The sequence below is a fragment of the Lissotriton helveticus genome, chromosome 3_1, assembly GCF_964261635.1.
Source record: "Lissotriton helveticus chromosome 3_1, aLisHel1.1, whole genome shotgun sequence".
NCBI classification, from domain to species: Eukaryota; Metazoa; Chordata; class Amphibia; order Caudata; family Salamandridae; genus Lissotriton; species Lissotriton helveticus.
The window spans coordinates 1,929,688,497-1,929,704,307 of record NC_136061.1 but is presented as its reverse complement, the minus strand read 5'-3'; the positions used below and the strand labels follow the sequence as shown (position 1 = coordinate 1,929,704,307).

The window sequence follows — 15,811 nt, the reverse complement described above, 5'->3', positions numbered from 1 at the left end:
CTCCTGCTGCAATAAGTGCAAATGCTCTGTGGACAGAGGACAGTGTTTTGGGGGTATGTTGGGTGGAGTGGATGTTAACTCCAGACAATAACCGTACTGGATAAGCTTTATGACCCCACCTGTCTGTGGTGATGGATTTCCAGACCGGCAGGAACTGTTGGAGTCTCCCCCCCCTACCGGTGTTGTATGGTCGGGGGGCAGTGACAAGGCGTCACTGTTTGTTGGCGGCGGAGGATCGGGAGCTGTTTCCACGACCTCTGCCTTTGGCGCTGTTTCCGCGATAGCTACCTCTACTTTGTTTGGTGTACGTGTTTTGCGCGCCACCTTTATTGTACTGTGTTTGCTGGGACATCTGGCCTCTGGAAACACCTCTATTGCCTGAGCGATGAAAAGAACCACCCCTGAACTGCTGCGACTGGAGAGCCCCCATAGACTTCGCAGTTTCAGTGTCCTTTTTGATTTTTTCTAGGGTGGTGTCCACCTCGGGCCCAAACAAGTGATCAGGGTTTACAGGCTGATTGAGGATGGTGGTTTGTATCTCCGGTTTGAACCCGGAGATTCTCAGCTAGGCCTGCCGCCGTAACATCACACTGGTATTAATGGCCCTGGCCGCGGTGTCTGCTGCGTCCAGTTCTCACTTAATAGAAGCATTTGAGATGAGCTTTCCTTCCTGTATGAGCATCTATGCTGCCTCTTTATATTCATCTGGCAAGTGTTGTAACAGGGTCTCAAGTGTATCGTAATGTGCCCTGTCATATCTGGCTAAGAGTGCCTGAGTGTTTGAAATGCGCCAGATATTGGCTGCTTGAGCCGCCACCCTTTTCCCTGATGCTTCTAGCACTTTAGATTCCTTGTCAGGGGGAGGAGCATCACCAGTAGTTTGTGAGTTTGCCCTCTTCCAGGCATTGGAAACAACCAGAGAGTCCAACGGCAACTGGCCCTTGATGTAGGTAGGGTCCCCAGGCGCCGGCTTGTACTTCTTCTCAATCCTGGGGTTTATAACCATGGCCCTTGTGGGCTCTTTAAAAATGTCTCCAGCATGTTTCAGGACACCCTTTAGCATTGGCAGAGTCTTTACGGTCCTCTCAGAGGTGGAAAAGGTGTCAAACAAAAAATCCACCTCAATAGGGTCAGCATTGAGCTGGACATCATGATTTTTGGCTGCCCTTTCAATAAGCGCATTAAATGCCGCTGAGTCCTCAGTAGGCGATGTTTTCATGTTATACACCGGAGTGTCTGGGGCAGTTTGTGGATCTCCTGGGTCAGCAGCATCTGCCCATGTGTCATGTTGATCCTCAGGACGGCCCTTGGCGCCGATTTCTTCGGGTTGACTACCTTGACCAGTGTTTTCGGTGTCCCAGTCTTCGGCTCGACACCCTTTAGCGACCTCACTGGGTCGATAACCTTTTTAAGCTTCGTCGGCGCCGATAATTCAGAAGACTTCGAGCCGGCCAAAGCAACACGCACTTTGTTTCGATGGCGCCTCTAGTGCTTTCGGTTGTGTAGACCCCGAAGCTTTCTCTTTCGGTTTCGATTTCACCATTTGTGGCTCGTTAGAAGTGTCCAAAGCCGGGCCTGGAGGCGAGGCTGTAGAACCCAGTGTAAGATCTTGGGTAAGGCCATGTGGCGATCCCTCGACCTGAGCCGTATGAATAGTTTCGGCGGTTGGGCATAGCTCCTCGCTTGAGCTATCTTCCATGGCCCCATAGGCCCCATCGTCGTCTCCTACCTAGTCGACGACTTCTTCAGTATCGAGCATTTCAACATCAGCGTCGTAGTTGGAGTCGATCTCCGCTGCTGGATTGGACATCGGCTCTTGATCTTCCTGCTCGTCTGCCTCTTCCTCCTCGGTATCGAAAATGTTCACCGGGTCAGGTGCCGTCTGCTGGGCCTCCTGGCGCGCTGCGCGCCTAAGTCGAATCGTCTTCTTGGAGCGGAAAAGAGAACAAGCCATACAGTTGGCTTCATCGTGAGCCGGTGACAGGCACTTGTTGCACACCGGGTGGACGTCGATGTGAGGATACTTAGAGTTGCACACGGGGCACCTTTTGAACGGGCTCCGTTCATGATGGTTCGTTGAATAAGGCCTCTGGCGACGACCGGGCCTTCAGCGCCGAAGAGTCACGCGACTCCTCTGGATGTCCGACTCGGGAACTGAGCTGGAACAGAACTGGGCACTGATCGCAAGACAATACCGACGATATAGTAAAGGCCTTTGGGCCAAAAAGAAAGGCTTCTATTGATTCTGAACTTGAGTGATCAAATAAGCATCCGAACCCAATGGCGGAAAAAAACAATCTGGGGATGGAGTCGATGCCCATGCGCACTGTAGTCCAAGGGAGGAGCCACCTATCTCGTGATACTTCGAAGACTCTTCCAGGACAACAATGTGCAATCATCCGGACCCAACACTAGGCGGCAATCTATGCAACAGATATGAATTCAACAGCCCACATGCCTCGAACTTTAGAATTACTCCTAAAAAATGTTTGATCTACAGAGGTGGGACTTTGCCACTTTTAATTTTAACCCAAGACTGCAGAGACGCTAGGTGGCTGCCTGCGTGCGCTTTAGTCAGTGCTGGCTGTTTGCCCTCCTGATCAGCCAATGATCAAGATAGGGGAACACATGGATGCCACATGGATGCCCCTCTTCTTAAGTGGACAGGCACCAAGTGAACAGCATTGAGACTGTGGTGGTGCCAAAGACGAAGGAGAGTACCTTTATCTGTTATGTCGTCCACTAACCATGAAATGAAGTTAGCGCCAGTGGGAGTGACCTTGCTGGAGTATAGGTAAGACATCCTGGAGCATCACCGTGAGGAAAATTTTTATTTTTAAAGTTTTATATAGCGCTGGCTAGACCCGGAGGTATCAGAGCGCTTTACAAGAGCATCAGATCATAGTTACAGGTTACATCGTTAAAAAGGTTACACAGTTCTTAGAGCATGGCAACATAGTTACTTGTAAGGTCGAGATAAACAATAAGCACAAATACGTAAGGGGAAAAGCAGGCAAGGTGAGAGATTCAGGGGAGGGGGGTTGGAGCAGGGGAAGTAGACAGATAATAAAGGCGGGAAAGAGGAGGGGAGGGTGAGAGAGACAGCATGGGGAGAGGAGGGGAAGGGTGACGGGGACACAAACCGGTAGACGAGTCAAGGCAACGTCCAAAGTCCAGTAAGCTGTGATCCCAGGGGAAGTGGTATCCCTTCCCTATCTCTATTGCGAGAGGCTCGCTTTACGCAGTGGACTCTCTCAGAGGGGTCTCTGAGACTCCAAGGCCTACCTACTGGATCCTTCCCGAAAAAGGGGAGAGGGAGTGCTTTGGCAAGGGGTGCCATACCATACCTCAAGAGTGAGTGGCTCCCTTGGCGCAGTGGACTCACTCAGCGGGTTTGCTGAGACTTCAGAGTATAAATATTGGATCTTTCCCCAACAAGGGAAGAAGGAGTGCTTAGTCAAAGGGCACAAAGGACAGGGGGGTAGGCAGAGTAGCAGGCAAGGGGAGAGATTCAGGGGAGAGAGGATAGGAGCTAGGGAAGAACAATAAGGAGAGACGAAAAGAAGTCTGCCCAAAGACCGACTGGGTAGGTGACTACCAAGGAGGGAATCCACGGCCCATCTCCCCTATAGCTAAACCAAGTAGCTCCATCGGGCATCAGACAAAATAGTTCAGTCTCAAAACATTGAGAGAGGAGGGAGGGAGAGACATAAATAGAGGGAGGATGCGGTAGGAGACGACAGGAAGTGCAACAATGTGGTTCAACAATATACCAGAAAAAGAACAACAAGTAAACATTAAATCAAACAGTCAGCAATACATTAGGGGAGGAGAGAAAGGAGAGAGAAAGTAGTGGGGGGTAGTGGAGGAGAGAGAGAGGATAAGGAAGAGACAACCGTAGAGACGAAAGGAAGTCTGTCTAAAGACGGACTGGGTAGGTGACGACCAAGGAGGGAATCCACGGCCCATCTCCCCTATAGCTAAACCAGGTAGCTCCATCAGGCATCAGACAAAATAGATCAGTCTCAAGTGGCGAGGGAAGAGGTTCACAGAAAAACAGGGTGGGGACAAAGGGCAAGGGCATGTGAGGGCAGAGGACAGAAGCTGGAAAGAGTAGAAGCGGAGAGGGGAGAGGGTTGGGCGGAGGGGGAATGTAAGGTCAGGAGAGACGCGGGCGCGTTAGCCCGAACTCCGGCTGGGTAGGTGATAGTCAAAGGAGGGAGCCCAAAGTCAATCTCCCCCATAGCTAGCGAGGTAGCTCCACCAGACATCATACAAAAATTATGCAGTTGGCCCCTCAATTCGTATGCCCCAAGTCCAGCAGTAGAGCTCCAGTTGGCACTCATACACCACTCGCGGTCAGCGCAATACCAGGGCATCAATATTGAATAGGGGGAAGGGCGCGAGTCACGCAGTACAGCGCGCCTTGCAGCCTGCACATCACCCCACCTCCGTGCTTTTACAATGATGCCAGTGTCCCATCAAAAACTCCTCTTCCATTCGGCAGCTTCCAGGTGCAATCCCCACAGTCTCGCAGCACCTCAGCCTGATCAGAGAGTGGTTTTACTGCCTACCCTGTACTGCTGCCTTCAAAATGGAGTCCCTCAGGTTGGAGGACTGATAGCCTTGGCAGTGCCGGTGTCCTTCAGTTTCTCCAGCATTTTGTCAACCTGCAGACAAAAGGGGTGTTTGCCATCGAAGGGCAAGTTGAGAAAATGCAAGGATGCTCAGATTGAGCCCACAGGCCGCAGTGGAGCATCATCTAGAACACAGCACATGGTGGGGTTTGAAATTGTTTTCCCCTCTGTCACAAACCCCTCCCCTCTCCACTTGATTTCCTCGTGGAGATGCTTGAGAAAGTTTTGCATCTCGTCCCTGTGTGCTCTATCGTACTGTGAGAACAAACCAATATAGTTGGAGAACTGCAAGTGGATATCAGCCTCCGTCACTACCCCCTTTCCTGCGTCATTTATCTTTTTGCTCTCCTTCTCTGGAGAGTCTACGGTGGGCTGGGTATTGGGGCGCTTACGGATTATATGCGCAACTAGGTGGAAGCTTCTAATTCATAAAAGGAGGTTTGTTGAGAGTAAGTTTGTATTTCTTCTTCACCCATGGGGTGACTGTCCTAGTTTTAACAGGCTCCCAAAAGGTTAGACATCTTGATATGCTTGAGGACCCTAGATGGAGGCTATCAACATCTGACGACAACACATGCTCACGTGACAATACCCCTACATAACCCCCACTGCCCCTCACACCCCCTTACTAGTGTGACACCTGGGTCTTAACTCTTGGGACTTGATGTTGTCCCCACCCTGACCTACCCAAAACACACACACACAATCTCAGTAGCTGGGACATATAGAGATAAGACTCCTCCATGTGATGCCAATGGAGGATTTTCACTCGACAGACATAATCAGTTTCATGGTACCAGGACAGCCCAAATGGGCATCTGTAGACATGTGGGTAGTGGGTCACACTACGATGCACCTAAGGGCCAGCATCTTGTGGTGTCATGACATGGAATTCATAGCGGTTGCTTACTTTTGTTGCCAACCTGTGCCTGTTATTTGTTCACTAAACATAAAACTAACAAAGAGCTACTATGGAGAAGGAAAAAAACAGGCTCATTAAAGGTGCTTGTGGTGGTCTTTAACATACCTTTAAGTATAGGGAGGAATTGGATCCTGTGCGGTGTTTTGGATAGCATCTCTAACCTGTAGCCAGTGTCTTCCTGGAAGACATGCATATCCACTTTATGGTAAGTGGCTTTCCTCTGGATGCCGAGAAGGCTGGGGTAATGATGCTTTCAGCATGGGCCGCAATTTTGGCATCAATGAATTTCTTGCATTGAGGGAAGATTCGGTGTTGGCATTTAAGGCCCCTTGAGCTTCAGAGAACAGTGCAAAAATTTCAGGCTCAATGGATGAGTTGCAGCTGTATCTGAAGGAAGGAGTGTTGTCGCCTTCCAAGTTTTTTGTCAGTGCCGACCATGGCCTAAAGAGTGGTTGACTGGCAGTCTCGCTTTAAGGTACTGGGCTCTGCCCTTATGGTGGGTGTGCTTGGCCTCTGCCCAGGGCAGTTGGGCTGTCTCAAGCGGAGTTTTGGAGAGCAAAGTACTCGCAGTAAACATCTTCAACCATGTCTGAGAAGCACCTGTGTTCGCATGCTGTTCCTCATCGGACTCAGAGGAGACAGCCACCTCTGGGTTCAGAGACTAATGGACATGCTGTGCTCCTGAAGGTCCGGCTTTCTCTTCTTCCTAAGCTTCGGAGCCATGCTTCCTGAAAATAACTGGGATATCATCGGATTTTTGTTTCTGTATCCTCTGATGGGCCCACCTCCACTCACGTCAGTACTAATGCATCTCTTTGGACCGAAAGGTGAGGCAGGCCTTGCTAATGGTCAGGGGAGAGACAAAGATTGTAGACCGGAGGGAGGTCGGTCCACAAACACTTTGGGTGGCTTTGAGGACAGTATTGTGAAGGCTCATTTTCTATAACAGGTGCCACATTCTGGTAAATGAGCAAAAGGCACAATATCTTAAGAGGGCCTGAGGGCCTAACCGTTAGGAGTTAAAAGAGGTCAGCGTCCACTACGCTGCTATGCAGAGAAAATGAAACCGTAGTCGTTGCGGAAAGTTTTTCCATGCTACTGGGGTCAAAAAGTGAAAAAGTGGGCCAGAGAGAGTGCTAAGAGTGTGAAACTGTCCTGAGCCTCACGAAGGCGGTCGCTCCCCCACGCTGCTCCTGACCCGAGCTGGTATCGTAGCGCTGCTCGGACTATAATTGCTCAAAAGCTGACATCTGTGTACTGCTAGCATTGTGGCATCTCGCGCTACTAAGGAATAATTTGATTGTTAGGAGCGCTGTGCCGCCAGACTGCTCTTCGTGTGCTTATTATTGTCCAGTGCTGCTGTACTCTGCCTGTTTGCCGATTCTCGCGTAATTGTGCACTTTTATTTATTTATCTCGCATTGTCTGCTGCATTGCTTAGCCTGTGCCCCAATATCGCCCTGATTGCCTTTTGGCTCGCCGACATTTTGTTTGTTGTTTGTAGTGCCTCCCAGCCCGGCTATCCGCCCCGCCCCGCCCCGCCTCCCAGCTGGCCCTCCCTCGCCCCTCCCCTCTCCGCCTTCCTCTTATGTCTGATGCATTTGCGCGCAGCAGTCACGCGCAGCGGTCGAGCCGAAGGTGCGCCAAAGGTAAGCCCGTCTGCATCCGTCCGCGCCTGGACCGCGCCCAGCGCCAAACCCCCTGGCCCTCGCAATACCCACTCCTCCCGCATAACATATGACGCCGCTACTCTCCTTGCCCTCAACCCCGGACATACACCACAATGCTTCGAAGCTGCCCCGGGACGTACCCACGGTCCTTTCGCCACTCCTGCAAATTTACCAGCATCAATAACAATACCACATCCACCGAATCCGAACACATCTCCGATTCTAACCACCTGAAGTGCATCCTGCTGAACACACGCTCGGTCCACAGACACGCAACCGAACTCTGGGACCTACTCGACACTGCGTCACCGGACGTCGCCTTCCTCACAGAAACCTGGATGAACGCATCATCAACACCCGACATCGCCATAGCCATCCCGGACACTTACAAGATCATCCGAAAAGACTGCACCAACCAAACAGGAGGAGGGATCGCCATCGTCCATAAGAACACCATCAAAATCACGACCAGCTCCGACGATAACCTTTCAACCGCCGAACACCTCCACTTCCAGATCCACACCGAACCTAGGACCACACTTAGAGGCACCCTCATCTACAGACCCCCAGGAACCCGTAAACATTTCAGCGAAGACATCACTGACTTCATCAGTCCACATGCCCTCGCCTCCGAGAACTACATTCTACTGGGAGACCTCAACTTCCACCTGGAAAAGAAAAACGACATCAACACCACCACCCTCCTTGACAACCTGGCGAATCTCGGACTCAAACAACTAGTTGACACCCCCACCCATATAGCCGGACATACACTCGACCCAATCTTCACCTCCAGCAAATACATTTCCTTCGATCACACCACAGCTCTCCATTGGACGGACCACAGTTGCGTTCACTTCAGTTACAAAACCACCTCGACCCACAACTCCCCACAACCTATTCCTCGAAGAAACTGGAACAAAGTCACCACTGACCAACTCCTCTCATCACTCAACCAATACCCACCCGCCCTCTCATCGGATCGGACCCAAACCAAGCCGCCACCAAACTCAAACAATGGATTACTCACAGAGCCGATGAATTAGCACCCTTGAAAAACCATCACACCAAAGAGGACAGCAAAAAGGCCCCCTGGTTTAACGATGACCTAAAGAAATCCAAGAAGCTATGCCGCACTCTCGAGAAAACATGGAGAAAAAACCCAACCACCGAAAACATGACCACCTTCAAGGCAGCCACCCGCAAACACCACCAACTGATTCGATCCGCCAAGAAATCAGCATTCAAAAATCGACTCTACAACAACGCCCATAACAGCAAGGAACTATTCAACATAATCAAAGAATTCACCAACCCCACCGCAGCCTCAAACGACATCACTCCCACCCAAGACCTTTGCGATTCGTTATCCTCCTTCTTCTACAACAAAATTGCCGACATACATAGCAGCTTCGAGAACATCTCTAACGAACAATCCTCTCCACCCCCCTCCGAACCTAAACCGCCCTCTAACCACCTCAGCGCCTGGAACCCAATCACCACTGAAGACACCATCCGCCTTATGAACTCCATCCACTCTGGCTCGCCAACCGACCCCTGTCCCCACCACATCTTCAACAAAGCAGACTCCATCATCGCACCCCATCTCCGTGACATCATCAACTGCTCCTTCAACTCTGCTACATTCCCAGAAAGCTGGAAACACGCCGAAGTCAGCACCCTCCTGAAGAAACCCACAGCAGACCCCTCTGAACTTAAAAACTACCGCCCCATCTCCCTCCTCCCATTCCCTGCCAAAGTCATTGAGAAAGCCATCAATAGCCAACTCGCCGCCTTCCTTGAATCCAACAACTCCCTCGATCCCTCACAGTCCGGCTTTCGAGCCAAACACAGCACCGAGACCGCCCTCATCGCAGCCACAGACGACATCCGAACACTACTGGACAACGGAGAAACAGTGGCCCTCATTCTACTCGACCTCTCCGCCGCTTTCGACACAGTCTGTCACAGCACCCTCATTCAACGCCTCAGCAACATCAGCATACAGGGAAAAGCCTTGGAATGGATCACCTCGTTCCTATCTGGGAGAACTCAGAGAGGCCGACTTCCCCCATTCAAATCAGAGGCCACCGAAGTCTTCTGCGGTGTACCACAAGGATCATCACTCAGTCCCACCCTCTTCAATGTTTACATGAGTCCACTCGCACCCATCGCCCGCCAACACAACCTTAACATCCTCTCCTACGCCGACACCCAGCTGATCCTTTCCCTCACCTAAGACCCTATCACCGCCAAAACCAATCTTCACGAAGGCATGAAAGAAGTAGCCGAATGAATGAAAAACAGCCGCCTAAAACTTAACTCCGACAAAACGGAGGTGCTCATCCTAGGATCTTCCCCCACTGCTTGGAACGACTCATGGTGGCCTTTGGCTCTAGGCACAGCACCCATACCCACAGACCACGCACGCAACCTTGGCTTCATCCTAGACTCCTCACTCTCAATGACCAGACAAGTCAATGCCGTCTCATCCTCCTGCTTCAACGTACTTCGTACGCTCAAAAAAATCTTCCGGTGGATCCCCCCCAGAGACAAGAAAAACTGTCACCCACGCACTGGTCACGAGTCGTCTGGACTACGGAAACACCCTCTACGCCGGAATCACAACCAAACTACAGAAAAAACTCCAACGCATCCAAAACGCATCAACGAGACTCATTTTAGACATCCCTCGCCAAGATCACATCACCGGCCACCTGAAAGACCTTCACTGGCTCCCCGTCAACAAAAGAATAACGTTCCGTCTCCTCACCCACCCACACAAGGCCCTTTACAAACTAGGACCCGAATGCCTCAACACCCGGCTGTCCTTCTACAGTCCCTCCCGCCAACTCAGATCCACCAATCAAGCCCTCGCCGCAGTTCCGCGTATTCAAAGATCCACCATGGGAGGCAGATCCTTCTCCTACCTGTCGGCTAAGACCTGGAACTCTCTCCCCACTCACCTCCGCCTTACACAGAACCACCTCTCCTTCAGAAAAGAACTTAAAACCTGGCTATTCGATAAATTATGAACCCCCTCCCCAAGCGCCTTGAGACCCTCCGGGTGAGTAGTGCGCTATATAAATACTTGAACTTGAACTTGAAACGCAAAGCCTTACCGGTACATGTCAGAACATGGTGGCGGAAACAAAATCTACGATGGAGTCCATGGCATTGCCATCTAAGGGAGGAATCATTATACCTGCTAACTCAAAAGTGTTCTTCCAAGAAAAACAACTTGAAAACATCAGAGTCCAACACTAGATGCAGAAGAGTATGCAGAGCACGTGTATCTACAGCAACATACGCTACAAACACAGGCTTTCCTGTGTGTTGCTCAGAAAAAGCTTGAGTTGCTTTGTCTTACGGATGGATTTAGTGCTATCAAAGTAGTACATGTGCGCCCTTTTACCATCTAACAGATGCCAGAAGAGCAACACAATAGTTTGGTTTAATGGAAGAGGGATACCACCTTCAGTCCAAATTGTTGGATAGTTCTCAGTAGTACCCTATCTCTATAACCCAGCTGAAAAGCTACCAAAAAGGCATCCTTCCAAATCCAGAACTTGATTGTCACAGGAGAACAGAGGTTAAAATGTGAACCATAAGCACAGTGAGCACTTCATTCAAGTTCTAAACAGGCAGTGGAGAGGTCTTTGGTTCAGTGACTCTCTAGGTCCTCCATGAAGACCTTTATGACAGGGATGTTAGATAGTGACAAATGTCGCCTATTTTGCATAGTAAACAGTAGGTTGTATGCTTATCCAGCTTTCTGTAAATGAAACAGGTGCTAAAGGATATGCAGAGACTTTAGGTGGGTTTATGTGCTTGACAATGTAGTAGTAGACAAATGTTCTCCATTTTGCACCATGCAGGCACAGCTAGTGCGTTTACACACTTCTCCTAGAATTTGAATACACTTTGAGATGTTCGATCTCGTGTCAGATCGTTAGATTGAGTTGTCTGGGATCTGTATGCCTGAGCAGACCCCGATGTCTTAATAGAAAGACCTGGCCTCAGAGAAAGTTTCTAGTGTGGATACATGGGGACATCTCCAGCAGAATGGTGCAGCATGGTTGTCTCGCTCACATTGGTGCCAATAGAATGAAGGTCATTCTCAGCTTGTAAAGAAAAGGCACCGATGTCGGAGTATGTATTAGGCACTCCTCTTTGCTACTGCCAATACTGCTATCAGCCAATCATCTAGATTTGAGCGACATGAATGGTGTTTCTGGGCCACTGAGCTGCCACCACCACTCAACACTTTGTAAACACTCTTGGGGCTACAGTGACCACGAAAGTTAGCACTTTGCTTTTAGTAAGTGAACAATCACTACTAATTCAGAGATACCAGTGATGTGCCAGATATAGGAGGATGTGGACCAGATGTATGGGGATGTGGAAGTAAAAGTCTTTGAGATTTAGAACTACCATGAAGTCCCCTCTTTAGAGCAACAGGATGACACTCCCCAAGGTGGCTATTTGCGAGTGCCCCAATAGGACCCTGCTTTAACAACTTGAGGCCCACAATTGGCTTTACAGTCCTCATTTTTGAGGATAAAGTATTACAAGGAGCATACTCCATTTTCCTAAAGTGGGGCCTCCAGCTCGATGGCATCCTTGCCGAGGAGCAGCTGTACTTTCTTCCTACTACAGATGTTCACATCTGAGAATGTGGTGTAAGGTGTAAAGTTTAGTGGCGTGGAAATCAACACAATACCCCTGTTGTAGTAGGAAGAGCACCCACTTGTCAAGATGATCGCCACACAGGTAGATTATCCACCAGAGAGAGTGTGTGAGGTAAAGTGAATTTTCTTTATTACCACTACTAAGGGAGAGGAGGAGCGGCACAAGGGACTAGGAAGGTAGCCTCTATCCAGACTGCTCATGTTTTGTGGCTAGTCACAGATGATCACCAGGTTCTCAACCTCAAGCCTCCATTTATCGGGAAGGAAGTGCAGAACTACCGCATTCGATGGGTCAAACTGGAGTGTAATTTAAATACAGTAGTTCCCTGGTAGAAAAAGCAAACCACCTACCAATTTCTAGAGTTCTGTGCAATGTTTTAAAGAACTCAAGTGTCATGCCTATTAACACAATGTACTTTGAATGTGTTGTGTTCTCCAGGATCCAAGACAGACTCCAGTATGCCCCCTGTCATGTCTCAACTCACCTGTACAGCATTTTACAAAACTACCCTTGTGTTAGCAGAACAACACTCAGTTAATTTCATAGAAACTGCTCCAGAGGCACTGTTTAATTGCTTAAGCACAAACTGAGCTTTCAGTTCTTGGAGGTCTGTAATTCCTTGCCTGATGGTATTGAGCAGAGAGACTATTTTCATACATTAAAACATGCATTTCAACAATATCTGCCACTTGAGGAAGAAACAGACAAGAGAACCAATGAATCAGTGACTGGACTGCTTACGTCAGGAACCAAACCTAATATTCGTATGAAAGGAAGAGTACTCACGGGTCGAAGACTTCCCAGTCTTCCTCATATGTGGCCTCAGCATGCGTGGAGGAGTAACCACTCTCTGGGGATACAGGTGCTACAAACGAATGGGTATAAGTGACAAAGGGCAATTATAAGTGTAACCATTTAATACAGCAACTTTCACATACACAAACCTTAAAAAACATGGCCACAAAGAGAATTTCAAAACAAGTGACTTTAGCTCCTGCAAAAATAACGGAACAAACGTTTCTAGAACAGATACATCAGCTTTATTTATTTTTTTACTCTCGCTGGTCATTTAAGACTCATTTTGACATAGCTTAATGTTCACACTTTTCTTCTCAATGTGATAGGATGGGTCTTTGCAGGGAGGATCATTCAGCAAGAGGCAAGGTGAGCCTGGTGGGGATTTTCTAATTTATCTTAGGACAATAGGGGAGTGGTGAATGAGCAGGATTTGAAGTGTTCTCAAGAGCTGTGCAAGGACAGTGTTCCTCAGTACACTGTCACATTTAAACAGATTATGAGTATTAATCAATCATCGCCATAGGATGTCTTTGTCATTCAGTATCTGACTTGTGTGACAGACTGGATCGAAACATTCCTGTTGTACGAATGGGATGCATTTGTACATTTATATAAGCTCCTATAACAACAAATACTGTCATAATATTGCCAGCTGTTTACAGGCAAGGTATGATCTTGAATTTTGTCCCGATTCAAGGAGAGAGATAAGGGTTAGAGCATAAACATCCCAAGCGCATATATGCACAGGTGCAAGCAGGTAGCATTTTATTTTCAAAAAACAAGTTATTGATTTGGGGCAGAAGGAAAATGCTGATAAACTATGGTGTCCCAAACCATAAGATTGAGTTCAGCAGGGGGTGGTGGATTTTCAAGGCCATCATTCCACTTTTGCAGTTACCCTATAGAAGTTCTGAGGGAATTATGGATAACTTTGTTAAATGTAATTCACCCTCGTAAGGAGATTTACCAAACAAAAGGAGCATGAAAGTCTTAATTAAGTAACTTCCAGAAGAGGGCCCATCAGATCTAAAGTATGTTCCAATCTTAAGCCTACCGTTCAAGGAACCAATAAAGGAGTGTGGTCTAAGTGTCGATGTCTACCTGAGTCTCACAGTTATCTTGAGGAAGTTGCTGGCACTAATGCAAGAATAAATGGTTGTTTTATGTTGTCTTGAATGCTGAAACTTTAAAATGTACCGATAGAGATAAACTAAAATATATACATGTGTGAGTATACATATATATTATTTTAATTATCAATTTTAAGTATTGTGACAATACTTATATTACCCGTTGTGTTCATTTATAGTTTCAACTAAAGAGGAAAAAAGAAACCTACAGAAGGTACAAGGGACCTGGGACAAAATCCCAGTCATGTGTTGTCAAAAAGCTTAACAGCATATGCAATGAAATAGTAATCTCTGATGGCTTGGATACCCGCCTGCAACAATGCAAATATTAAACCTCACCTGTAAGTGGAGGCATGTCCCGATCTGGTGCCTCCTCCACTTCCTCCAAGCCATTATTAATGGTAGACCGAACTTGCAGCACCTGGGTGGAGTAGGCTGTGCCATTGGTGGCTGTTGCAGTACTGGTAGAGATCTCATCCACATTTTCAATGTCAAGCTGTTTTACTATTTCTTCAGCTTCCACAGCTTGTCCTGGGGAATCTGAGCCAGCTGTCCCTAAAATTAGTTATGCATAATTTTAGAATAATGTATTTATTAATGCTCTGCCAATATCCACAAAGAGGAAATCAGTAAAGAATCAACCGATTTTAACATCAGAGTACCTATAGAAAGCGGGGCATTATTTCAACACCACAGTGCAAGGTCCAGCTTTCCACAAATGGAAACATTATTAGCAAGACTGAATCAATGAGTGTCACCCTTCTGGCTGGGTTGAAAGGTTCACAAAAAGAGGCGAAGAAGATGACATTTACATAATCCTTACACATACAACTGTTTCTGCTGGTTACCGTTTTTATTTGCTGGTGAGAAGAAGTTGAAGACCGGAGAGAAGATGGTCCCCAGCAGGGTGGTCCTAGGGGGGCTGCCGGGGGCACAAGCTTCTTCGAGCTTCCCATTTTGCTTTACGTGCGGCGTGACCACTTCATAACTACCAGCCTCTGCAAGAAAACCACACAAAAGTGGCTCCAATTACAAGGTCTCATCTTACACAATCCTAATTAACTGAGAGGAAGAGTAACCAATAAACAAAAACATACTATACATATACTAAACTCAGCCGGTCACTGAAATACGAGATCCGCTGCTTCTTTGGGACTTCGTGCACAACAAACCTGACCAAGCCCGACAGTGTGCAGTACTAGCACCCCTTTTCACCAACCCTGGATGCAGTTCTGTTCTGCATGCTGTGCTCCCCGTTCAAAGCTTTGTGTAGATGGAGAACTATGCAGTATGTGATCCCCAAAGAGATGAGTGGTGGAGGCCTACAAACGTTGGTGCTCCAACCTCAATCCAGCTTCATCTAGAGGCATCTAAGTTTCTGCATAGAGCCTGGAAGTAGTTCTTTGTGTAGTCTAGCCATTCCATCTGTCTTTTCCTGATCCATGAGGATGCCCCATGCTGACCTTCCCAGTCAACCTGTACCATACTTGCTTGAAAGAGGTTTGGTGCTGGTTACCACATTTTCCAGGACTACACCACCAAGCTCATCAGGAAGTAGCCCTATGCAGAATGCTGGGCTAAAACTGACCATTCCCCCGAATATGTCCTTCCCACACTCAGACAGTTTCACGCTATACAGACTGCATATGGTGAGGCAATATAACATCCCAAATTTACACACCTCCATTGACTTGACTTTTCCGACGTACTCGAGAAATTGGCTTTTCTCCTGTGCGCGGCGTAGATGAGATTAAGTTGTTATCGAGATCCCGCTCAATACGACTTCTCTTTGATGGGTTCTCTCTTTCTTCCTGAACACAGAAAGAAAACAGTTTACATTAAAAAAAGGGACTGGACGTCTTTTGTTTCCCATAGAGTAGGGTTTGACAATTTGGCATACTTGTTCTACAAAACCTGTAGGCAGCGGACCAATGATGAGCTGCTCCCACAACTCTTTCAGATG

The 15,811-nt window shown here is 48.1% G+C and overlaps 1 protein-coding gene across 1 annotated transcript in view; it reads right to left on the bottom strand.

Annotated features, from left to right (window-relative positions):
• CTDSPL2 (CTD small phosphatase like 2) overlaps window positions 1-15,811 on the bottom strand; it is a 384,035-nt gene that overhangs the window by 210,136 nt on the left and 158,088 nt on the right. Inside the window, exons 3-6 of the mRNA XM_078682962.1 lie at window positions 15,530-15,659; window positions 14,697-14,846; window positions 14,188-14,403; window positions 12,707-12,785 (exon numbers count right to left, since the gene is read on the bottom strand). Of these exons, the coding sequence (XP_078539088.1) occupies window positions 12,707-12,785; window positions 14,188-14,403; window positions 14,697-14,846; window positions 15,530-15,659 (575 nt within the window). The remainder of the gene's footprint in view (window positions 1-12,706; window positions 12,786-14,187; window positions 14,404-14,696; window positions 14,847-15,529; window positions 15,660-15,811) is intronic.